Raw genomic sequence first — 26,753 nt, forward strand, 5'->3', positions numbered from 1 at the left:
GGGAGCATATAATCCTTTATGTAATACATTTTTATTCTAGAATAATTAATATGGCACAGTTACAGATGGGTAGCCGTGTTGGTCTGCCATAGTCAAAATAAAAAAATTCCTTCCTGTAGCACCTTAAAGACCAACTAAGTTAGTTCTTGGTATAAGCTTTCGTGTGCATGCACACTTCTTCAGATACACAGATACACAATATGGCACACTGCAAATTCAGCACCATTTTGAAGGATGGTGTTTTTGAAGGATTTTGAAAAGAACAAATTCTCCCTTTTCACCTCCCTCAAATAATCTTGACTAAAGTGTGTTAAGCCATAACCAATCTGCATAAATGCTCTTGTAAATGGCCTGTCCCAAAGTCATAAATTTAAATTTTCTACTATGAACATATTGGCATTTTCATCCATTGGAATTAAAAATAGCTTATGTTGCTAAAAGGCATGATGAATACTTTCTGTTGAAGTTACTAGGATTTCTATGTGATAAGCATTGCTCCACGTAGCAGCTGCTATCATGTGAGGATCTGTTCCAGTGTGGATTAAATGCATTTCACTATGCCACTGCAAACTTTTCTTTACCCTCATTTGCCGTGGCATGGAAAAACTAACACCATCTGTGGGGTAAACCGCTTTACACAAATGGCTCATCATATGATAACAGCCACCACCTACAGTGATTTGAAGTGGAGTCCATGTGGCAGCTGCTCTGAGAGATCTGCTTATAGGGCAAGATAGAATTTTTTATAATAATAATAAAAAAACCAGTAAATAAATGTTGACAAGCTTCAAGGCAGGATATCTAAAGCAAAAACAGATGAGTGGTGTTGTTGCTATTTAGTGAATCCCCATTCATCCCAATGGCACCTGTGTATAAATAGAGTTAAGGGCACAGAAGATCACTAAATTGTGCCCTTAGGTGTTATCTGTGGGATATTTGCAGGCAAAAACACGTGGGCCTCGAGAGGATTAAATATAATTAATATAATATATCCTCCTACCAATCCCTATCATTATCAACCTTTTTGTCATGCAGAACTGAATGAGCAAAGCATTTCATAAATGTTCATCTGTCTAATGCAAGATGGCAGGGATAGTGTTTGTCCAAAACGTTGCTGGACATCAACCCCAGCTGGCATGGCCAACCTTCAGGAGTTTTTGAACTTGTGGTCCTAAACATCTGGAAGACCTGAGGTTGGGGAAGGTTAATGTAATCATTCTCCTGTACCTTGGGTTACAGCCGCTTCAGGTTGCGGACTGCCGAAACCCAGAATTACCGGAACAGGTTACTTCCAGGTTTCAACGGTCGCACATGCACAGAAGCGCTAAATCATGCTTTGTGCATGCGCAGAAGCGCCGAATCACAGCCCATGCGTGCACAGACATGGGTTGTGAATGCTGCAGGTTGTGAACATGCATCCCACACGGATCACGTTCACAACCCGAGTGTCCACTGTAATGTAATAATCAGATTAGCCATTTGAAACCCGATAATTAGCAAACCAGCCATCCCTAAATCAAAATTTAAAATATACTCACAAAGGAGAACTCTTTAACATAAACCTCCTCTACCGCCTCTCTCTTGTTTGGTTATGTTCATAGCTTTTAAAAATGGCTTTAATCCTATGTAGAGTTCCTCTCTGACTCTAGGATTAAGCTAAAGGTTAGTTAGCTGTATTAGTCAATGTTACATCCAGACAGGTGTAGAGTTGTTGCCAGAGTGCTCACTGCTTCCCATGCCCTCCGGTAATGTGTGGATGACGATTATATTTGTATAGGAAAGAACTTAATTATTGGCCCTACAACCACATTAGCATTGGGGAAAGCCACAGAATTATGGCTCCAACACCTAATTGAAGAAATATATGAATTTTTCATATATGAAGGTTTTCACGCAAAAGGATATAGAAATGTGTTTTCCAAACGTTACAAGCAAAACATTCAACAGTGCCTGAATTCAATCTCTCACAATGTTTAGTCCACACATCAACCGTTCAAAAGGGATCACTTCTCAAAAGTGAGAAGTGCCTTAGTAAAATATTTACAATAGGACTATGGTAGACTTCATAAAACATGTCCATGAAGTTTCATTTGGCATCCCCTAAACGATTATGTTTCTTGTATATGGAGCAATCCTATGCACGAGAAGCTGGCCTAAAGCAAGCCGGTCTAAGTTAAGCCAGCATAAATTTACACCAGATCCAAAACCTGTTCAGCAGGGGGGCTGCTGCAGCTCTGCCCGAGCCTCACAGGGGAAAAACAAGCCTTTAAAGTAGTGCTATATACCAGGCCATGTGACCAAGCTGAACAGCCTTAGGCAGGGGCAAAACTAGACTTTATTTCAAAGACCCAGTTTGGCACACACACCCCTGCACATTTGTGTACACACACACACATACACGGGCTGGGAGCCTCAGTGACACCCCTCTGGAGGCTTAACCCAGGGCAAAAACACTTGGCTAGCTCCCCCCCCCATAGCTACAGCTCTGCCTTAGGATCCAACCAGTGGACACCCCTGAAACACTCCTTTTGGGGGGACTTACAGCAGTCTTGAGGGACGCGGGTGGCGCTGTGGGTTAAACCAAAGAGCCTAGGACTTGCCGATCAGAAGGTTGGCGGTTCGAATCCCCATGACGGGGTGAGCTTCCGTTGCTCAGTTCCTGCTCCTGCCCACCTAGCAGTTCAAAAGCACGTCAAGGTGCAAGTAGATAAATAGGTACCGCTCCAGTGGGAAGGTAAACAGCATTTCCGTGCGCTGCTCTGGTTCGCTAGAAGTGGCTTAGTCATGCTGGCCACATGACCCGGAAACTGGATGCTGGCTCCCTCGGCCAATAAAGCGAGATGAGCACCGCAACCCCAGAGTCGGCCACAACTGGACCTAATGGTCAGGGGTCCCACAGCAGTCTTAGCCAAGCTTCAACTGAGCTGGAATAAGCTTGTTACTCCAGCATCCTCGCCCAGCTGAGCCAGAGGTCCGCTGCATCCTAAGCTACTCACCCCAGCAGATCTTGCCATAGGATTGCACCCATGTTTTCAGCCATCATTTTGAAGAGCAGTTGTTTTTAAAGGGTCTTGTTTCCTAACAGTTTACCACTTACGAGTCTGCGTAACCCACGAGTTTTATTTCGGGATGCTCTCTGTATAAATGTCTTATAGGCTGTAATCATGTTTACATACATAAAAATTGTAAACCCTGGAATGACACTTTAACAGCTGACTTAGTCATTATAGCTACTCCATTGCAACATGCTGGGAAGCTAGATATAAATATGAAACACTATAGGGTCCCCCCTTTTTTTTTTTACAATCTTTTGTAGAAGACAAAAAATGACACCATCATAGAATTACATAAAAGACTTGACAGGTATTGATTTAAAGCATGATATATCAAATGGTACTGCAAAAAGGATTTCATGGCCATAAATTTTAATGCCTTCCAACTCTGCAACCTCTCTCTAACTTGTCAATAACAACTGTTTGGTTTATAATATTTCCCTTGTTTCTCCATGACACTAAGGTCCATTATACACTTGTTTGGGTACACAAGGTGTAACAAAAGGCAACTGAGGCCATAAATCAAATGGTGTTTTATTTATTTTTTACTGAGGTCACACATTTAAACAGGTTAAAGCCCTCACATTATATATCATCACTGCAAAATACCTTTTTTTAAAAACTAATTGACCAGTATTTCAGGACTTCTTTCTCACTTTGTCTTTAAATGTATATTTTCTATATTTTGTATTGAACTACTTATACGAAATTCAGTTTCTAAATTTACATTTTGTCTATTACAAGCAGAATAAAAACTATGGTATATTCACCATAGTGGTATAATTTGAAATTTCTCTCAATTTTAGAAAATGACACTTCTTTCTGCAGATAGAACAGATTATTGAATTACACTAATTTATTCAATATAATTCCTTTTTTAAAATTAGGATTTTTAAAGATGTGAAACTTATGAGAGAATCTCAATCTCACGTTGTGAATATTCAGGTTGCAAAAAGTGAAAATGTAATTTAAAATGAAATATGATGAAGCATCTTGTGGTATAACTTTCTAAACTATGTGCTGCAGCTACAAAAAGTACCTTAGTTGCATAGAATTGATTTCAGTTTTATATTTATATGTGCAAGAATAAAACTGGAAAACATCAAAATTCATTGAACAATTAATCGTAGAAATGAAGGCACACATTCTTGCAATTCTTTTTCTTTACTTTCATAATCATAGTAATTTCCAGGTTTTCATTTGAGCTTCTAATTTTGTGTTGCTTAAATGTGCCTCTCCCTGAGCTGCAAAATTTTTAAATGAATTAACAGATTATGACTTTTTGCTAATTGCTTCCCTGGTTTTGTACCAGCTGAAAATGAGCACATTTCAAAACAGTTTTGGGACTTGCACATGAATGTAAAGTACTTCTGCAAAACACACACAACTCATTTATGGCAACTGGAAATTTCTGAAATATTGTTTGCGCCCAAAAATAAGAGTTTGAGTTTAACGCTCAATATAATGAGCCATGTCGTTATATTTTTAATGAGGGCAAATCTATTGACAGTCCTTTGCAAAAGCTTCCTAAGAGTCTCTTGAAAAAGATTCAGGTGTGGATGTAAGAATCCATTTTAATGTAACCAAATAAAATATTAGGATACTCATAATAGGCAAACATGTATGCAGAAAAGAAAGCTCAACCTGAGTTCTGATTTTGTTGCTATTTTTCTTATTTTGATTTTTTTTTTTTTTGAAGCCAAGTCCCTTTCACATGAAGAGGTGTAGCATTTTTTTTTTAAGTTACTGTATAATTTCCCCTCTACAATTATTCACTGTTAGAAGAATAAAAATGTTGTAAGGATCTACAGGAATTCCATTTATTAAAGAAATCTATATTTTTCTCATTGAACATCAAATCGTATTACTTGGGTATTGTCTATTAAGGCTTTCTTAAACTTCAGCGCAGCATAGACCGGTTTAATGTAGTTCTAAAAGATTTTTGTTTCTTCTTTTTAGCCTCACTTCCACAAGAAAAGCATTACAGTAGCACAGTACTTATTACTCAGTTTAAAAGATAAACACATGGCGAGGAGAGCACAGAATATCTTACAGAAACCAATAAAATTGTCAAATGAAAAAATCAAATAAATGTGGATTCCTTTTGATTTAATTTTATTTAACTTTTCTGAGCCAGTAGGATGGGACTGGAATGGGGGTCACATTTTAAAAGACACAAGCCCACAGGGAAACTTCCTCTGTGCAAACCCCGCTGGGTGACATGCAACTTCATACAAAAAGACTTCCATTTGATCTCACCACCTTGTTCGCCCAGACCTGTTCTAGAGGATCCACTAGATTTTAGGCAAGGGCAGGGGTTTCACAAGGAATCTGTTCCACCACCAATGTCAATTTCACTGGTGGACAACAAAGTTGGATGTCGCTCACTGATGATAGCCAAATTCTTGAGCACCTCCCATTCATTTCAATGGGGCTTATGCAGGAGAACTTTTTGGTGGATTATAGCCCATATTTGTAAAGGCGATTTTGACTTGCAGATGGGGCAATCTATAAATGTAATAAACAATAAGTTGGTGCAGAATGTTGCTAAAACGCAAATCCTAACACGAGGACAATTTAGGCTGCAATCCTATAAACATGAACCTGGGAATATGCCCCACTGGGAATAATGGAATTTAGTCATGTATTAAGATTGCACTGTTAGAGAATAATTATTTGTAAATAGAAAAACGTGCAAACTGCATAAAAGCTTTAGGCTTTGGTGATAGATCTTATTTCCATTATTTCCCTTTTTAACAGGAATAAGGATCTTCTAAAGTCTGGCTATATCTTTTATACTATGTTTGAATAGCTGGCAGGGAGAGGAAAAACCCTGAAATGCTAGTCACATCTATTTAAAAAAAACCACAGAGTTGTTATGTCTATTTTTAGCTCATTTAGGGTAAGGAGAAGCATAATTTAACAATGAATGGTGTGTGGGTTTTTTTAAAAAGAACCATCGAAAAATGAGAGTCGGTGCAGTATTTGAAAGCCTCAAGTGATTGGAACATTTTGCTGGAGCATCTGTTAGTAAATGCTTAACTCTGGGGTTATTAATCTTCTTTGTAGGTAAGCAGGTGATTCACCCTAATCAAGTTGCCGTTGTCCAGGAACAGTTCTCACCAAGCCCTGAAAAAATTATGTGGGCAGAAGAACTTATCACAGCATTTGAAGAGCATCAGCGCATAGGGAAGGTAAACCCCTTTTTTCATACTATGTTTCTTTTATATATGATGTTTCAAATGGAAGAAAATTTAAAAGTGTTTTCAAGTTATCATAAAGGGAACATTACATAACATAACATGTATTATATAGAATATACACTAGGGTATATTTACTCAAAAAAATAACTAACTTGCATTTTGTTGAGAGAAAGCAGCTTTATATCAAAACCTATGACTTGTTCATTTTAAATGGCAGTTTCAGTCATGTGCCCTGAGTTTTGCTTTTGGTCTTTTGTCCTTTAAATGATAGACCTTAAATTCAGATGCATTCTAAGAACATGCCTTTTTCTCCATGATTTCCCTGATGCATAAGATTTGTTGGAATTAGCTGGGTTCTTGTTTTCATTTGTTTCCAATGCTTTTTATACTACTGTTCAGTATAAAAGACTTACTGTGTTGCATTTTTGTTTTAGTGGTTTTGTTTTTTGTTTTTATCTTGTATACCACTTAAGAGATTCTTTTAAAAAATATTAAGCGGTTTATAAATGATTTTAAGTAAATAAACAATGTAGATAGTGCACCTAGGGATCTAGTTAGTTTAATAAACTCAAATAATACTGTTATATCTGACTAAGATCTTTTATGAAGAAAAAAGGAAGAAAAAAACCCCACTAATTCTGTGCCGCTGTATTATTTATTAATTCCTCAGACGGCTTTCATTTCCAACTAACTTCAAGAAAACAATCATGTTTGGGTTTTCTTTGTCTTCTTCCCACCCAACTCCTAAATAGTAGAGACCAATTATTGTTTTTTACACTTTGGGAAACTTCTGGGTGTAAAGCTCATTTGTGAGTAAAGTTTTCCATGCTATGAGACTCCTTACAGAATTGGACATCAGCTGATTGCAAAGTACAGGTGGAAATTTGGAATTATTATTTTTCAGAACTTATTTTTGGACTGGAGGGGTTTTTTGGATAGAAAAGAAAGCAAATTACCTCTCGAATATGATTGTTCCTAATTTAGTGCATCATTGAGTCTCCTGTTTCCTGCTCTGTGGGTTTCTGCTATGTAAACATTGCGGTGGTGAAGCGCAATCTGTCTTCACTTTGTGCCAGTAACACTTAAATTAGGGGTCGCCTGAAGGAAAATTTTATGCTCGTTGCAGCATTGTCGGCTAATTATCTTAAAGGTTATTTGCTATAATGTAGTTTGCCACTTTGGGGGGGGGAGGGGCAGGGGAAAGTTGCAATTAAATGTGATTCTTCTAGCAAGAGCCAAAATCTGAAATGGTTATCAAGCCAGCGAAGTTTCAGTGTCCAGAAGTGCAGCAGAGAACGTGTGATTCTTTCTGTGCAATTTGCACAATATTTAATTGCCAAGGAAACATCTTTAGCAAATCTGAACGCGCACAAGAGATATTTGTGTGTGTATAGGCATATGCACTTCTTCCTAACCCTTACAAATCCCACTAGATTGCATTGCGAAAATATATGGCGATAGTTTCACATGTTTCTATCCTGCTAGTGCGTGCCAAATGACCCATTCCCACAATATGAAATCCACCATATTTCCATTTTATCATCAAACCTACACCTTAGAATAAACTGATTGCCACATACCCATAAGGAAGCTTCCCTTCTGTCTTAAGCCATAGTTTATCACATAACTATAACTCCAGTGTCAAACCCAGATGCTATATTAAGGTTTATAGAAATATCAATTTGCATATCTTTCATTTTGACCACCTTATTTCATATGTTTAAAGCCTCTAATGAGTGAAACGTTTTTAAAAAGATATATGCTAACAGCTTTTTAATTTTATTTTTTGCATTTTCTCTGTACACCTGTTAGCAGCCATCTCTCTATACCCATCTGTGTGTGTACAGTGCCAATAGGGTGTACATATGGCAGCTAACATTTTCCAGGGACTTATGAAGACTACACAGAAAAACAATGTGGGGAGTGATCAAGGGGGCAAAATATTTATATTTACTGCTTTTGCACTGGGGAGCCATAAACATTTTCCATATGAAAGCCCTGCTGGGCTATCATTTTATACCACTACACACCTGACATAGGACAAACAATGCAAGTTTCTTCTAAGTTCTTCCAAAGACTTTTATACTCACCACCCTAATTGCTTCTTAGATGCAGCAACTGATTTGCAATGATCTTAGAATCAATTGAGGAATGTGGCACGCAGTTAGGGTAGTTCAGAAACACTTTTGCAATGCACACAACCCTGTTTAAGCCTGCTGACAATTGAATGCAATTTGTGGAAATACGCAAGTTCTTTGACGCCCCACCTTTAACTCCCAGTATTTATAAATATGACACTGACCATTCACTGTAGGATTAAATTTTGACCTCATCAAAGCGAGTGAGAGCTCTGCCATTGACTTCAGCAAAGAACTGTTCTCACCCAGCGAGGAGATACAGGATGCTGTTTGTTCAACATTTCCTTAAAACATCTTATCAGTGTGTGTATTGCTATATTGAAAAACCTGACACTTAAGAAGAAAACTGGTTATGTATGATTGCTTAATTTTCCGAAAGAACTACTTCTCACAACAGGAGACATGTGTGGCATGTCCAAAGAAGGCATTAATTTTTTCATCATGATTTGAGCCTCCTTGTCCTGAAAGGTTCTAGTTATGTATTGCTAATATATTACTCTCTTTTCCTTCCAAGAAAACCAATGCATAGATACCACACTGCCAGCAATTCTGCAGTCTCCACCTTATTCCTTCCTGTTCCTTTCACGAAACCAAATCTTTAATTTCAGCAGAGCTAAAACACTATTCTGGCTTGACACTGTTAAGCTTTCCATGGTGTGTCTGTGTGTTATTAATCAAAACTGAAAGCCTGGAAAAGAAAACCTGAAATGCAAAGGATTAGAGTGACTAGTTTGCTCACAGATAAATTGCTGGTCTTGAGCCTCTGGGATCACAGTTTGTTGTTAATTGGAAGTTCTTAGTGAACAAAGTTCGATGCCCTCAGTCAACAATAGTTTATATTAACACACAGCAATCGGGTAACACAATTTATCAGAGTTTGGAAAGTACAGAGCAGCCGTTGTTGAAAGAATCCAAGCTACCCTCCTGCCTCTTAGTACTTTTTACTACACCAAATCTCTCAGTCACCAAATGGAAATCAGAAAGAAATTGAGTAAAAAATAAATGGCTATTACAGTAACAGAAGAAGACTTACATTATGTTCAGGTAGCAACTTCAGATTTGCTGTAAATGGGATAAAAAAATATGTTTTTGTTTCTTTGAATGTTGGAAAAATTCAACCCATAATTCAGCCAAACCAGTCAGTTACTTTTAACAAAATATTGAAATGTTTATACACTAATGTATCACTTATGTCTGTGTTTCATTTATATCTTATATTTCATTATATCCCATATTCACATAGCTTCCCCCCATATTGACAGAGATCAATAAACAAACACTATATTTCACCTGTATTATAGTACTAATTTTGTTTAGTTCTCCCTTTTCCTTTGTTTTTTTTAAAGCTCATAAAAACATCACAGTATAAATTCTGTTAAGCTGTAAGCAATACAGTGATAAATATATTCAGAGGTAATATTACTAAGCATTTTAAAGAATTTTATTTGTAATAATTAGTACTGCCTTTCACTATGATAGCAATGCACAACAGAAGTGCAAGAATAATTTTTTTATTAGCAAAGAATATGCAATTATGCTTTTTTAAAAAAAATTAAAATATTGTGTTATTTATACATGTTCTATTCTGTTTTCATCTTTAATAGCCTCACACCCATTACCTTTTGAAATAAAATTTTAAAATCTATTTTTGAATCAATTGTCACTCATTTTCAACAGAGAATAGCAATGTGCTCGGGTTGACCAAAAGTTATCATTTGCCTAGTCCAGCTAAGGTTTTCATGCAGAAACAAGTTTATATTTTGGGAGCCCTAGACATAAATCGGAAGAACTGTCACATTTATTTATTTATTTTTATTTCATAAAATTTATCAAAGCTGTTTACAAAGAGAGGATGAGCATTCTGATGTTAATCTGAATTTGTACTCCCTTACCTGCTGCTGCATAATATACTAGAAACTTATTTACACCTGACTAGGGATGGATCAGGGCCATTATTCTGAGGAAGGAAGTCTTAGTTATATGAATGCAGAGCAGGATCCTAAGACTCTTTAACAATCTAAAGTGAAAGTTGGAAAATACGTAGTGACAGAAAAAGTCTAGAAGCAAGTGGTGTAACTGCCATTTGACAAGTAGATTCTGCTCACTTAAACCAAAGTACCTCCAGTATAATAAAAACCTACAATGGAAAAATGTAGGTAACTATATGACAAATGGTACCATGTCAGTCAAGTAACACACATTTGCTCCTACAGTGAGCGGGACACCAGGAGATATGGGGCAAGTTCTTGAATACCTGGCCAAGTAAGATTTTGTGTGATCACCAAGTGAGGTTTCAGTGCTCCACTCAGATCCTTGTCCTTCCCCAAGATTAAAGTTCTCAAACTAAATTATGTAACTGAGTAAAAACAACAGAATACATTATGCAAAATAATGCAGTTGCAGTAAATTAACTTAATCTGTATAATATATGTTGGTTACAGAATCCATCCATTTTAGCTCAAAAACTTGCTTTTTGTTTGGGGTGCACACAGCCTTGGGGCAACTCAGCCACAGAGAAACTGGGTAGCAATGGGCAACAAGCAATCTCATAATTTTAGTTTCCCATCTGTAAAATGGAAATAATTGCCACACTGGCGAGCTATGAAAATTATAAACAAGGGAAATAATAATTATGAACCACTCTGATCCTTAACGGATGGAGTTGGTTCTACATTTTCACAAATAAAATAATATATACGAGAGTCACTGTGGTGTGGGAAGATATATAAAGCCTAATCACTTTATCAGCTGCTAGTTAGAGGGTTGTGCAGTACTTCTGGGGGTACATGGAAAGCCAGCCCCACTATTGCTTTCTGTTAAAGCTGGTAGAGACAATTGAATACTGGATCCTATTATCACTTGTGGAGTCATACCCTGACTGGTCAGTTTATCATACCCTCTGCCTTCTTCAGCATGTTCTATATACATCCACATTACCTCTTCTTGACAGAAGATGAGAAAGTAGTTCTTACACAAACACATCCACAGTGAAAGATGTTTCACACCCGTATTTCCTGGAAAAAGCATGTGGTCCAGCAATTATATTCATTCATACAGGCTCCCAAAGGACTTGTGGTTGGTGTGGAGAGAGCTTAACCCTGAGTCCCAGTTCAGATGATACAGTGAGCCAAACCTTGGCTTAGCTCAGGACAGCAAAAAGGACCAGGTAGGAGCAAAGGGACGCGGGTGGCGCTGTGGGTTAAACCACAGAGCCTAGGACTTGCCGATCAGAAGGTCGTCGGTTCGAATCCCCGCGACGGGGTGAGCTCCCGTTGTTCAGTCCCTGCACCTGCCAACCTAGCAGTTCAAAAGCACGTCAAAGTGCAAGTAGATAAATAGGTACCGCTCCGGCGGGAAGCTAAACGGCGTTTCCGTGCGCTGCTCTGGTTCGCCAGAAGCGGCTTAGTCATGCTGGCCATATGACCCAGAAGCTGTACGCCGGCTCCCTCGGCCAATAAAGCGAGATGAGTGCCGCAACCCCAGAGTCAGTCACGACTGGACCTAATGGTCAGGGGTCCATTTACATTTTTATAGGAGCGAAGTGTTTGCAAGCTTCTCTTCAATGCGGTCTATCCAAGTCAAGGTTCATTTGACTTAGCATATTGTGTGAAACTGGCTGCAGTAGCCAGTGTCTTTCCATATAAGATGGAATAGGGCAGAGAGGGGAAAATACTAGGCTTCAGAGGCTCACAGAAGAATGGAGGAAACTGATGTGGTGGTGGCGGCGGGACTGAACAAGCCAAAATACAGCCTTTGCTTGAAACCAACAACCACTTCCATCGTACCTGGATGGCTGAATCCAAAATACATGGTTTTCATTGTATTTGGAAAACCTTGTTTCTAAGCTAAAACCATGCCCAGGGTACCAGGGTATCTACTCTTAAATCCCAGGATGGCCACTGCTCTCCTTATCTCATAATGGACCAGCCACTACTTTCTGATAAACACTGATCAACAAAGAGAAACACCCTCCAGGGAACTGAAACCATAATCTGCTTGGTGCCCTATTCTGTACAGTAGGGTAATGGGTTAACTGGCCTCAGGTAGCAAAGATTACCATGTGAAACTGCTTTATGCCAGTGAACCCATTGATCCATCTATGCTAGCATTGCTGGCAACAGTCCTCCAAGTTCTCAGCATTTCATAGCCCTGGCTATCTGGCCATTTTAATAGCAATTGAACCCGAGACCTTCTGCATGCAAACTCACTGAGTCTAAATATGGGGGAACCATGCAAAATGTATTTACCCTGATATTGTTTCCCTCTATCCCTCCCTTGCCTCCAAACCTGGATCCCTGTAGAACTGGAGAAATATCAAGGGTGTGGGGGTGGAAATGTGTATTTCACACTCTGCTCATGGTGGCAGGCTGAGCTGCTGAGCATGATAGGATATAGATTTGGCTTGCAGCAAGAGCGCTGGAAAAGCATACCTTCCAAACCTTAAATATCTGGTGTGTTTTTCCCCCCAGTGCTCACAGGTACAATGGTGCTCAGCTGCCTTCTTTCTTTCTTCCTCCAATGGAGGGTGTAACAAAAGAACTAATGTTCTGGCCAGATGGCCTTCTTCGGGGCATACTGAGAGCACTCAAAGGAAAGCAATACAGCCTAAATATCATTTCAGCTAATTTAAGTGGCAGCAATCCTGCGTTGTTTTTTTCATTTCACTGTATTTGGCATGGGTTTCGCTAGAATTAAGCGCCCGCGCCTGCCACAAAGCTTTATCGGCCGAAAATTGCAACGTTTTGTTCACATTCGGTTTTGTGGTTCGGAAGATGACTCTGAAGCTAGAGGAGACTCAGAATGGCTTACAAAGACATTTGTCCTGCCTGTCACTACTTTAGCCTTATTTCCTTGAACCCCGTCCCTATCTCAGCCCCCCCTGGAATAACACTGCCAATAGTTTAAATTTTGGGGACTGGGATCCTTAAGATGTATACCTATTTCCTATATATTTATACCACCGTGAGAAGATAAAAACCATCTCAATGAGGTTTACAAAATAAAACAGTAGCTGAGATCCAGAAGTATTCATGAGAGGCAGTGTTACTGCAGGACAGGGTTAGAACAAAACCATTGGCGATCTGCATTGAGCTCCAATTTGTGGCGTAGTGGTTAAGAGCGATAGACTCGTAATCTGGTGAACCGGGTTCGATTCCCTGCTCCTCCTCAAGCAGCTGCTGGGTGACCTTGGGCTAGTCACACTTCTCTGAAGTCTCTCAGCCCCACTCACCTCACAGAGTGTTTGTTGTGGGGGAGGAAGGGAAAGGAGAATGTTAGCCGCTTTGAGACTCCTTCGGGTAGTGATAAAGTGGGATATCAAATCCAAACTCTTCTTCTCAACTGCTAACTTCCTACCCGTTACATTCATAATTTAGGTGCACACATGTGAATAAAAACAATCCAGTTATGAGAAACTAATAATGATGTTCAGATTCTGTGCACTGCCTATACTGGCACCTCTTCAGAAAGAGCATGCCCCATATGCTTTCATTGGGTCTCTGGCCTGGATTAGGGATGGGGGCGCTGAACCCCTCTGGGTGGCCTCCCTTGTCCCTGGCTATTGGCCATGCTGGCTGGAGCTGATGCCCAATAACGACTGAAGGACCAGTTCCCCCGCCTAAAGCCAGTTGGCTTTAAGGTAGGATTATGTAAATAAGCAATAATGTTTAGAATCTCAACCTTCAAAACCTTGAGTCATTCATAGATCAATTTCTTTTAAACCGAAGTTCAGGGTGGAGTTCCTATAAGCAGTTTAATCACTTATAGGAGATCCCTAATAAACACAAATTACAATCCATGTGGGACGCGGGTGGCGCTGTGGGTAAAACCTCAGTGCCTAGGACTTGCCGATCGCATGGTCGGCGGTTCGAATCCCCGCGGCGGGGTGCGCTCCCGTCGTTCGGTCCCAGCGCCTGCCAACCTAGCAGTTCGAAAGCACCCCCGGGTGCAAGTAGATAAATAGGGACCGCTTACCAGTGGGAAGGTAAACGGCGTTCTGTGTGCTGCGCTGGCTCGCCAGATGCAGCTTGTCAGGCTGGCCACGTCTGCGGACAGCGCTGGCTCCCGGCCTCTAGAGTGAGATGAGCACACAACCCTAGAGTCTGGCAAGACTGGCCCATACGGGCAGGGGTACCTTTACCTTTACCTTTTACAATCCATGTATTTTGCTAATTTCTCTTATGGAATTTGTAGAAACTCCCTGAGTTCAGTTCCTAGAAGCATTATTTCCACCTAATTCCCTTCTCCATGCTAACCTTTTTGCCCTGAAATCTGTATCATGTACCACTATTGTTACTCCTCTTATGCCAATGTAAAAATAAAAAATCTTTTTGATTTTGTACAATACTGATCCCTTTATCGAAATCTGGCTTTTTGTAGGAACCTTTTCCCCATTCAATGTGTCCCAAATGTAGTCTTGGTTCAGCCATGTTCAGCGGCATCTGCCCTTTGGGCAGCCTGCAGTTACGATTAAATACATTTGTGCCTAGAACCCAACAGCAGCAAAACATGATCCCAGCCTTTTATCTCAAATGGTAGCATTTCAATTTTGGTGGAATCTACCAAGGAAAGTGCCCAAAAGGCCCAAGCGGACAATGTCACTGGCACTTAGTTTACAGTCGTACCTCTGTTTACATAACCCTCTGTTTATGTAAACTTTGGGATACACGCACGGCAAACCCATAAGCATTTTACCGGAGTTCACCCCGCAGGCATATGCAGAAGCGGTCTGCGCATGAACAGAAGCGGTCCTCAGGTTGCTGAAACCTCTGGATCCAACCGGACCTCCGGAACGGATCCCATCCGCAACCAGAGGTACCACTGTACTTACAAATTTCTATCCCACTTTTCAAAATGTAGGTCTCAAAAGCGGTTTGCAACATTAAAATATATAGCTAAATCCGTACAGCATGAAACTCTTAATCTCAGGGTTCTGGGTTTGAGCCTCACGTTGGGCCAAAAGATTCCTGCATTGCAGAGTTAGACCAGATGACCCTCGTGGTCCCTTCCAACTCTACAATTATATGATTCTTATTATATTTAATAGGACTTACTTCTGAGTAGATAGTCATAGGATTGCACTGTAAATAAATTTAATTGAGTTTGCTGCAGGAAACAAAACTTAAAACATTATTGACTCAACCTTCTCAATGCTGCAGATCAATGCTAGGAAAATATATTTCCTACTTTCTTATTAGGATTTTTAGTGATTTCTGCCCCCCGGCAAACTTATCTAAACCCACCAGAAAACCGAACATGTATGCACTTTAACCCTCATTTGATTTCCTTGACGTTTTCTACACTACAGTTTCCTCCTTTAGGTTTCCAACCTATTATTTTAGTAATATGGTTCCAGGAGTGCAGTTTGCTTAAATTGGTGCTTTCTAAAACGGCAGATACTACTGGGATCAAGTTTTCACTGTTACATTGCATGTGAATTCTTGCAACATTCCCCATTACTACCCCACAAAAAAGAAAAACAAAACAGTCTCAGCTACTGAAGTGAGGATTTACAGCAAAATTTTCAGTTGTACTTATGAGGGCAAGTATGCAGTGAAGGTTTAGCCACCTTGAACGTACAATGCTTAGAAAGGCAGAGATAAATAATAATAATGAAAATGATTGTTCTGCCTATCTGTAGATCTGTGCATTGTTCTGAAGGTGTGTGCAACTAAAAAGCTATTTTATAATATTTTGTTCCAGGCTAACTTTTTGTTGTAGTTATCCAGCTAGACTTAAGGATTTATTTGTATTTCTTTGTATTCAAACAAGAATGTTAAATAATGATAAAAATCCAGTAAGAGAGAGGGAAGGAAAGAAGGGATAGATACGATGATCCTCATGGTCCCTTTCCAACTCTACAGTTCTATGATTTTATGTCTTAATATAGCAGTAATAAATGATTATTGCGTACTAAATGATAATTGTGAGCTACAAAAAATGTGCACTTGGGAAAAAATAAAATAAACCTCAAAACGTCTTACATTAAATAGTCATTTGGATGAAGTAAATTACTTTCAGTTGTACTGTTTTTCATATTTTTATTTTTTATTGTGCACCCATTTTAGGAAATTGTAGGTTACCCATCTGCATTAGCCATTTGGCTTTCCTAAGCAGTTTGGAAATCCATGCTATGCCACTGATGTGCCTTAGCTCTATGCCTTTTCAAAACAGTAGGGTATTGCAGGGGGTTGGGTTGGATTAGATCAGTGATGGCCAAACTTGGCCCTCCGGCTGTTTTGGGACTATGATTCCCATCATCCCTGACCACTGGTCCTGTTAGCTAGGGATGATGGGAGTTGTAGTCCCAAAACGGCTGGAGGGGACACCTTAACGCTGGCGTGGGCTAGACATCATCTGTGATAATTGCGAGCTACTCTTCTCGTTCACCCATCTCAGCTCAGTTTTTCCTGGGGAGTATGAAGGGAGAGCTCCCTGACCCAGGGATCCAGGCCAGCAGTGTACTCTTTGCTTCCCCCTCTTCAAGAAAGGGACAGGATCAATCATATGGGTCCTCCAACCCCCAGTTTCACCACCCCATCCCAAAAGCCAATGTATTTCATCCTGTGCGTCATTTCTGACTCTGGCTTGGAGGTAAATATATGTCTTTTTCTACGCACAGTGGTTTTTTGTTTTGGTCTTTCACACGCTCACATCTTTTGTTTGTTTTTCGTACATTTCCCTTTTATTATTGTCAGTGCCTCTTGGCTTTTTTCTAAAGCCAGCAGAAGACAACGCGGTTTGATTCATGTGGGATCTAATGATTCTTGTCTTGCGGCAATGTATGAAAAGCTAACCCAAGCCTGCAATTTTCCTTTCCCAAGGTCCCTTTTAAGATGCTGATGGTCTGGCATTTGGTATTTTCTTTCTGCTTCTCTTTTTTCTTTTTCCAGGGTGCCTTCACTTTCCGTGGCAGCATGATAGACATGCCATTACTGAAGCAAGCCCAGAACATTGTTAGTCTTGCCACAGCCATTCAGAAAAAATGATCTGCTAAATGAAGCTTCCCCCTAGAGAGGCTCCAGGAGTGATTTGAAGGCGGATAATATGATAACTGGGAGGAAGAAAAATGCAACCGTTCACACTTCGACAAAACACTGTTTACCTGCCCTTGAACATTGCCATATATTTTTCTTCCTTGTCATGGACCATATATTGGAAAGATCAGAGCCCTTTTCCCATTGTACTCACTTGTTAAGACTCGGCTGAAAACAGAGATCGACTTGTGCGGGGAACGGATCCATTAAAAACAACAACCAATGAAATTGGTGCAGAAAGCCAAGTCTGATTAATTTTTTACTTTAAGATTTCCAGGCGAAGGGGAATGATGAGCGGCAAAAAAAGAGGGGGCAGAGTTCTCATACCCTTTACAATTGTACCTTGGATCCCAAATGCCTTGTGACTCTAATGTTTTGGCTCCTGAATGCCACAAACCCGGAAGTGAGTGTTCCGGTTTGCAAATGTTCTTTGGAAGCCAAACATCCGACGTGGCTTCTGATTGAGGGCAGAAAGCTCCTGCAGCCAATCAGAAGCAGCATCGTGGTTGTCAAACGTTTTCGGAACGGATGGCATTCGACAACCGAGGTACAACTGTATAGAAGGGGGAGGTAGAGTTTGTCATACAAAAGAGAAAACCCATCCCTCCAAAAAGTCCTTCTTCTGTACAACAGTGGCAGCAATCCTATACACCAGGAGTAGGGAACCTGTGGCCCTTCAGATGATATGGAACTACAGTTCCCATCATCCCATGCTAGGTAGGGATGAGAAGAGTTAGTTGGAGTCCCAACAACATCTGGGAGGGCCACAGTTCTGCACCTCATTCTACACTCCCTTATCTGGGAGTGAGTTTATTATTTGTACCCCACCCATCTGACTGGTTTGCCCCAGCCAATGTGGGCAGCTTCCAATATAGAGCATAAGGAAACATTAAACATTAAGAACTTCTCTACATAGCGCTGCCTTCTAAAAGTTGTATAGTTATTTATCTCCTTGACATTGGATGGGAGGGCATTCCACAGGGTGGGCGTCACTAATGAGAAGACCCTCTGCCTGCTTCCCTGTGACTTCACTTCTTGCAGTGAGGGAACCGCCACTAGACGTGTGTGTACTGTATAGGATTGCAGTGTATGAAAAGTACAAGAGCTCTGTCTTCCTTTGCATCCAGTCACTCCAGTGGAAAACAGCAATACATTTGGCCACAGCAGCACTTATCAGAAGGAAACCACGACCTAAGTACATAGTAATAGTGATCTGAGCTCTCAGGGTGTATGTATGCAACCAAAACGGCCCCATCCACATATAAGAGGGAGGCATCAGAAGGTTTGGGGGAATTCCAAGGTTTGCAGCAGTAGTTTAAAAGTTATTGGGGGGGGAGCAGCCAGGGGGTGGGGAGAAACCAAATGATAATTGAGCATGCTCAGTGGGTCACGGAATGCTGAGGGTTTGTTGCAGCAGGGAGGACAGAAAACAGGATGCTAGGGGACTGCAGAATGGAATGGAGTATCCTGGGGAAAGGAATGGCTCACTGGAACCCTGAAGAGGAACAGTCCACGCTGCAACATTTTGCAATTTCCTTCATAGATTCCTTTGAATCCATGGTAAGCCGTTTCCCAACTCCAGCCCAAGTGGACTCATGCAATCTCTTTAAAAGTTGCAAAGAGGGGAATTCAGAGAGGGAGGCCATATTTATGGAAGTTCCACACTGCAACTTTTGAAGGTAGAGGAATCCACTAGGTTTCTGCCCTCCATAATTCTTCCCAATTTAAGTCGTTTAAATCTGAAGGCCCGTTGCCTGTTGGATTAATCCAAAATAAACCACCACTTGCTTCTGTAATGATCACCACTAATGGATTTGATTCACCATCCGTGCAATTAAGACCAAGCGTGCAAACTCAAATCCACTTAATATGGATTAGCTAACCCCTTCAGAAGCCTGCAACCAACCCCCTTTGCCTCTAATCCTTCCCGATGATGGGTGCGTCACGAATGTTGCTTTACAGGAGATGCATCACAAGGGAGCTAGAGCGGAATTAGCGTTGCCCAAGACAGTGCTTTTGAGTCAGGAACAGTGTTAGAAGCTCAGATATGTAAGTTAGGCACCAAATGGCTCTTTAAACCAAGGTTACAGTCACCAAAATGGAATAGTTGCCATTTTGGGGGTAAGACAGTTCTAAAGTCTTATTTTTCAAATGATGGACTGACTGTGATTGATTCTCAGTTAAACATTCAGAGGACTACCTTGAGCTAGGTTAAGAACTTTGAGAACTTACAGAAAAGTCACATTATCCAGGCACAGTCCACAAAGATATTGGCTTATTCCTACCAATCTTTCTTAATGGTGAAAAGGATCATTCATAACGTAAGAATACTATTCACATCTGTGAGCAGGGCAGTGGGGTGGGGTAAGTGAAGACAAGCTACAACTACTAACTATAAGGTTTTCACTGTTCCTGCTCAGGCTGCACAGAAAAAGCATTTTGGTTCCAGAAATTCATTCCAATCGTGCAGATAGAATATAACTGATAGAATTCCAAAGGATAGGATATTAGTGTGTGAAAACAGTCCAGATCCAATGATACCCAGGTATGCACCTCCAGAAGATGGAGGTATCAGTGCTATCCTGGCACCCAGACATCTTCACTTGGTCTCAAGTGGCCAATAGCCAGGTTCAAAATGCATCTGGTGCCTGGCTAATTTTGAACACTGAGCAGGAACTGACCCATATTTGCCTCTCATCAGACCTGGAAGCAGCACGTTTTCACCATTCTGCCGCGACAGACACACATTGAGCAGTTTGAGTCATTGCATGATCCGTACATGGCTAGCAATTCACTCTCTAATAATGTACATGGGGAAAGGTTTTTAAAATAAGCCTTTAAAGATAACTATTCTGCCCGTTAAGTCAAACCATCAGGTTTCCCTCAGCGTCTCCTGCTTTGCTTTCACAATTCCCGCAAAAGTAAAGAGCAGCTGAATCTCAAAAGTTCCAATAGTTGGTAGGCTCTTTTTCCTAGCTTTCTGAAAACTAGGGCTCAGTAGCATTTTCCAAACTTTCATGCCACTTTAGCTCCTTCAGACAGCCAGACTGCAGTACCTCCCAAACCTTGTGGGGAAACAGTTCTTTGGTCTGCTTTTCCATTAAAGTTTATTGGCAAGGGCAGATTCCGAAATGCATAAACAATTGGGAGTAGAGAACTAAGGGTGGTAATTGCTCGATATTGATTAATCCATGGTAGCAGTGTGTGACCTTGTGTATGTACTCAGAAACATTTTGTGGAAAGAGAGATTAAAGATCCAGAAGCATAACACATGAAACTGCCTGACTACTATCAGATCCTTGATCCACCTCAGCTGGGAGTAGGGAACCTGTGGCCTGCAGATATTGTGGTGCCCCAGCTCCCATCAGCCCCCAACATGGCCAGTGGGTCAGGGACGATGTGCGTTACAGGCCAGCAACATCTGGAGTGCCAGGTGTTTCCCATCCTGAATCTAGTCCAGTAGTATGTGCTCACAGGCAGTACCTTCAGCCTGGGGCAGAACCCCATCCCAGCCCTGCTACCAGATTTAACAGAGCTGAAATTGAGGAGCATTTCAAACAATGGACCGACTGTGATTGATTCACGGTTAAACATCTGGCTAGTTCAGAGGACAACCTTGAGCTAGGTCATGGGCAGCTGTCTTCCTCCAAATCAAGTACTGTATTTTTCGCTCTATAAGACGCACCAGACCATAAGACGCACCTAGTTTTTGGAGGAAGAAAATAAGAAAAAAATATTCTGAATCCCAGAAGCCAGAACAGCAAGAGCGATCGCTGCGCAGCGAAAGCAGCGATCCCTCTTGCTGTTCCTGGCTTCTGGGATAGCTGCACAGCCTGCATTCGCTCCATAAGACGCACACACATTTCCCCTTACTTTTTAGGAGAGAAATAGTGAGTCTTATAGAGCAAAAAATATGGTATATAAAAATAAATAACCAAACACATTGCTTGGTTCTGCCCCACCCCCCAACATGAATCCTGTCTATGCCCATAAGCTAGGTTAAGATCTTTGAGAAGTTAAAGGAGAAAAGTAATGATCCAGGGACAGTCCACATATATATTGGCCTATTCCAACCTCTTTCTTAATGGTGATTGCTCCTGCTCAGGCTGCACAGAAAAAGCAATTTGGTACCAGAACTTCATTCTGATTATGCAGATAAAATATAACAGATAGAATTCTACAGGATGGAGTATTGGTGTGTGAACACAGTCCAGATCCCCAGGTGGTGAATATGTCAGGCACCATCCTGGTACCCAGGCATCTACACCTGGTTGCAAGTGGTCGAAAGCCAGGTGCAAAACGCATCTGGCTAATTTTGAACACTGAACGTGAGAAAGACTGGCAACATCAACCCTGCCATGTGGAAATCCTTTGCAGACAACTGCAGTGCCTAGAGACTGGCAGTCAGGTCGAGCATCCATAGCAGTGACCAGAGGAGGAAATACCACTGGGAGGAGTGAGGAGAAGGCAGGCCATGGTGCATCTGCAGCAGCACAACTGGACGCCTTCATCTGCCCCAGCTGCGACAAAACATGTCTCTCCCATGTCGGTCTCTACCATCCAACAGCCTGATTCCACCCGCAAAGGCGCACTCCTCCATTGCCTCCCGAGACAGATCACCACCACCAGAGCTACATATGGCCCTTCCCTCCAATGCCAGATAGAACCAGGCCAAGAGTTCAGGGCCAGCCCAAGGCATTTTGCTACCGCAGTCAAGAGTCCAAACACACCTTTGCTAGGACCAACACCTTTAAACAGACTCACTAGGCCATTCATGCACCAGTTACTGCCTTCATCTATCCCCAATCTGATGGCCTGGCCTGAAGCATGTCACCTTGCCTTGCTACTTGGCCAGACAACGCACGCAAGAGCCCAACTATGACGCCAGGGCAGGGAACCTTCTCCAACCCCCGGCCACTTTCCTTTGTAGGCAGCCTTCCAGAGACCACAGGGCAGTGGTCGGCGGGAAAGTAAAAGTGGGTGGAGCCACAAGTGCTAATTTATTCACACCTTCCTCTCTAGCCTCCATCCAGGCTATCTTTAATGCAGTCAAGAGTCCTCTTTTAAGAGCATTTGAGCTGGAGGCGTTGACAGACCTTTGCTTCTCTAAGCATCATCTAAATAAAAAGGGGCAAGTTCAAAGTGTTTTAAGGGCAGACCTATTTAAAGCCAGAAGCTTAAACACGCTCATTAATAAATAATAATAATAATTTTATTTATATCCCGCCCTCCCCAGCCGAAGCCGGGCTCAGGGCGGCTAACAACAATAAAATAATACAACATTCTAAAATCATTTCATTAAAATTAATTCAACTCAAATTGATGGCAACCATTAGGCTAAAGTTCTGTGAAGATTGCCAAAGGAGGGAGTCAGGCTGTGCCCTGACCAAAGGCCTGGTGGAACAGCTCTGTCTTGCAGGCCCTGCGGAAAGATGTCAAGTCCCGCAGGGCCCTAGTCTCTTGTGACAGAGCATTCCACCAGATCGGAGCCACAGCCAAAAAAGCCCTGGCTCTGGTTGAGGCCAGCCTAACCTCTCTGTGGCCTGGGACCTTCAGGATGTTTTTGTTTGAAGACCGTAAGTTCCTCTGTGGGACATTAAGAAGAAAACCTCACTGTCTTTAGTAGTAATGATTAATGAGTAAGCAAGATTGCAGGGGGTTGGACTAGATGACCCTAGGGGGTACCTTTTCAATTCTACAATTTTAGGATTAAAATAGTGTTGTGGCTGGGACCCTGAACATACTTCAGTACTCAGATTATCTCTTATATCCTTCCCAGAGTTGTAGGTGGATGGGTTTGGAGATTTGAACCTGGGGACTTTTGGGTGTAAAAGCAAATGGTCCACCGCTGACCTAAGACCTTCCCCTAAAACAGTAGAAACTCAGGAAGCAGGCTACCACTGTATCCACTAACTGGCAGCAACTCCCTCCAGGTTTTCAGTCTTTCCCACCTGGGGATGAACCCTGGAACCTGCCACACCTTCTCTCCAATAAAGCAACCATCGTTTCTTCCCCCATATATGGAATGTGCTCTCTCTCAAGTACGTGGGAAAGGGCTGTGGACTTACCCGCTGTCCCACCCCTGGGTGCCCCGCCTCCAGCTTGCTTGGGGAGAGGGTGCAGCTGGTGGATCTTCTCGTCGGGGTCCGAGGAGGCTCGTTTGCATGACAGTGGCGAATCTGCAGCGGGTCATCTGGGCTGTGCGGCTAACGGGCTTAGCCTGGGCTGTTTGGGAGAGGTTAACCCAGCTTGTAGGGAGGGTAAATAAACAGAACAAGCCGCCTTTGTCCTCTATTCAGGCCGGCCTCTCCTCCCGAAGGCGAGCGCATTGAAGGCGCAGAGATCAGCTTGTGGCTGCCAGGGGGACTCCCGAGGAAGTTGCGAGCGCCAACAATCAGCCAGTTTGTTTCTCCTCCTCATTAAATCATCGCCTTTTGTGCGGGGGCCCCGCAAAGAGTGTTCCTTAAGAAATTAGCAGAATGCGGAGTTGCAAACCGGGCCCCAACCTTTTCATGACCTACAAGCTGCGCTTAAGACGGGCGCTCCGGGAAAGCTGCTCTGTTTGCTTAAACGGGTAAATAGAAAACACTTGCGGGGGGAGGAGTCATTGAGCCTGTCGACTGATTAAATTTAAAGTGGCTCCCCCGCCCTAAAAACACACACACGCACACGTGTTAGGGAAACAACGCTGAATGTGAGCACCATGAACCTGTTCTTGGTTATCTGCAGTTGAATGTTCCTGGGCATGCACAGAGCGCCTTCAGCTCTGAGTGACCAATCCCTAGAGACATTTAGCTTAAGAGGTGGGGCTTTAAAGAAGGAGGGTGTAGCCTTCCAAAGGACGTCAGCCACATCGCCTCCTTTCCTCCCCCCGTCTTAAAAACCGGCTGTTTTTAAAAGTCTCTATCTTATAAACGCTTAGGGGTAAGTCCCACTGAAGTGGAAGGGGCTTCCTTTCGAGTAACCTCTTGTAGAATAAGCTGCACCAGCGTTGGCCTACTAGCAAGGAGGAAACTGAGAGCAGAGGAGAGCCAGGCAGCCCCGGTGCCAGAAAAAAAGAAGGCTGCGGAAAGGAAAATGAAGAAGGGAGGCTGATCTGGATGATCCTAACGAACGATTTGCAAAAAAAAACAACACCCAAAAAGGCACCGACTAGGCATGGTTTCCCAAATTTGGGTCGCCATCTGCTTTTGGACTACAGCTCCCATCATCCCTAGCTTAGCAAGACCAATGGTCAGGGATGATGGGAATTGTAGTCCGAAAGCAGATGGCGGCCCAAGTTTGGGAACTCCTGGAGCAGGGCAAAGTTTGTGAGGCCGCTCCTGCGTCCTGCCTAAACCCTTGTTTTGGGGTTTTTTCCTCCGACAGGCAGCAAAACCAAAAGGCCCGGGGACCAAAAAGCGCGCTCGGGTGCACACAAACCTGCGCTCTCGTGAAGTCAAGCTCGGTTAGCAAGCCGAGGAGCCTTGCTTTCGGAGCAGTCGCGATCCAAGATGGCGCTGCAAGCCCTTGCCAGAGTTTAACTAGACTTATGAAAGTGTCCGAAATGCGGTTCCACCTTTCCTTCTCTTTTTCTCTCACACACGCATGAGGAAAGACCATTCTCCACAGAATCGGAGGGTCGCCATGAATCCTGACCATGCGGGTCCTTGTGGCAGAGCGGCGAGGAGATAAATGTTTTGTCTGGGTTGCAGTTTATTATTATATTATCGAGTTTTGTGGCCATGATAATTTGGGCTCCTCCATCGCAACCATGGACTGACTGGCTTGCTAAGTTAGCGAGCTAGGCAGTTAATTCCTGCCTGCCCCCTTTGCTCTGGCGTTGTTGTTCTTCTTGTTTTGGCCGTGTCTTCTCAAAGGCGCCCGCGCCTGGGGGGGGGGAGGAGGTGGGGTCGTCGATTCAGGCGCGGGAAGGCGCCTACCGGGCGAAAGGGCCAAAAAGCGCGCCAAGGCCTCAATGAGTCCTTACAAACTTTGCCGAAGATTATTTTGAGGCGAGGAGAGCGAGCTCCGCACCAGCCGGGGAAAAAATGTTTATAACAGACCCGGTCCAGTCCCGGGGTGTCGCCTCCTTCCCTCCCTTCCCTGGGCAAGTGATGCGCCCCATTTGGCACCCAGGTGTTTTTGAGTAGATTCCTCCAGTCCAGATTCAGAGAGGGTTGGGATTGGCTGCTGTTCCTTTGTCGACTGAAGGATAGCAAATCATGTAAGTCTGCAGCGGTGGAATGTGTGGATGAGCCAACCCAGGTTCACACGAAAATTTTACTGGCTTAACATGTTTCTCGCGTTTACCCAAGTGGTGTTGTGTCCCACGTCGCTCCAATTACAAAAGTAACGTCACGTGCTCTTCTTCATCTCTACAGTAATGGGTTTCTTTCTTGGTACAGAGGATCTGCACTGTGCAGGAACCCTCCTGAAAAAAAGTCGTTTTCATTTACAGTACTTATTTTAATGGAAGCAGAGTGCATACTCAACTGCAAGAGTCCAACATTGCTAGAGGGGTCCTTGGTTAGTGGTTTCTTCCTGCTTTTTAGGCTATTCAAAAAGCTTCCTTCTTGATCATGTGTTTTCTTCATGTCTAATAAAAACAGTTGCTTTGTCATTCTAATTTTTAAGATTTTGGGAATTCAAGAGAAGCAGTTGCAGGCTCAACACAGTTTTATGCATGGACTGAATGGGATCCCTGTCCTTGTGGTACAGACTGAAGTGATACAGCCTCGACTTGGGATTTTCCACCTCACTGAGGACTAGTTTACAAACCACTGCTTGGAAATTACTTGATTATTTAATGGATTTGAAAACCTGCCTTTCGGGATAAATTACCCTCCCGAAGGTGCTTTACAATTGGCAGTAAAACAATGTTCCCACAACCACAACACACATTTAACGCACACTTTAACAATCATTTGTTGTTGTTTAGTCGTTTAGTCGTGTCCGACTCTTCGTGACCCCCTGGACCAGAGCACGCCAGGCACTTCTGTCTTCAACTGCCTCCCACAGCTTGGTCAAACTCATGTTCATAGTTTCAAGAACACTGTCCAACCATCTCATCCTCTGTCGTCCCCTTTTCCTTGTGCCCTCCATCTTTCCCAACATCAGGGTCTTTTCCAGGGAGTCTTCTCTTCTCATGAGGTGGCCAAAGTATTGGAGCCTTAGCTTCAGGACCTGTCCTTCCAGTGAGCACTCAGGGCTGATTTCCTTAAGAATGGATAGGTTTGATCTTCTTGCAGTCCATGGAATTCTGGGAATTGTTTTTTGTAAGTTGCTTCTTAAAAATTTTGTTTTCATTGAAAGATTTTCATCATGGATAACAAAAGTACATAT

General features: G+C 42.3%; 1 protein-coding gene and 1 long non-coding RNA gene across 4 annotated transcripts in view; one reads left to right on the forward strand and one right to left on the reverse strand.

The window, feature by feature from the left end:
- Nucleotides 1-17,669, forward strand: part of CLYBL (citramalyl-CoA lyase) — a 187,907-nt gene extending 170,238 nt beyond the window's left edge. For both annotated transcript variants that reach the window (XM_083501339.1, XM_083501340.1), the window contains exons 7-8: nt 6,123-6,247; nt 17,286-17,669. In XM_083501339.1, the coding sequence (XP_083357465.1) occupies nt 6,123-6,247; nt 17,286-17,381 (221 nt within the window). In that variant the 3' untranslated portion in view covers nt 17,382-17,669. The remainder of the gene's footprint in view (nt 1-6,122; nt 6,248-17,285) is intronic.
- Nucleotides 1-25,715, reverse strand: part of LOC310706072 — a 37,025-nt gene extending 11,310 nt beyond the window's left edge. Inside the window, exons 1-2 of one of the 2 annotated variants that reach the window (XR_014525637.1) lie at nt 24,852-25,715; nt 22,440-22,546 (exon numbers count right to left, since the gene is read on the reverse strand). This is a non-coding gene — a long non-coding RNA (uncharacterized lncRNA). Of the gene's footprint in view, nt 1-22,439; nt 22,547-23,497; nt 24,544-24,851 lie in introns of those variants that run through there. The other variant, XR_014525638.1, reaches the window with a different exon arrangement.
- Between the last annotated feature and the right edge of the window lie 1,038 nt (nt 25,716-26,753).

The sequence above is a fragment of the Podarcis liolepis genome, assembly GCF_965112155.1.
Source record: "Podarcis liolepis genome assembly, chromosome: 4".
Classification (NCBI taxonomy): Eukaryota; Metazoa; Chordata; class Lepidosauria; order Squamata; family Lacertidae; genus Podarcis; species Podarcis liolepis.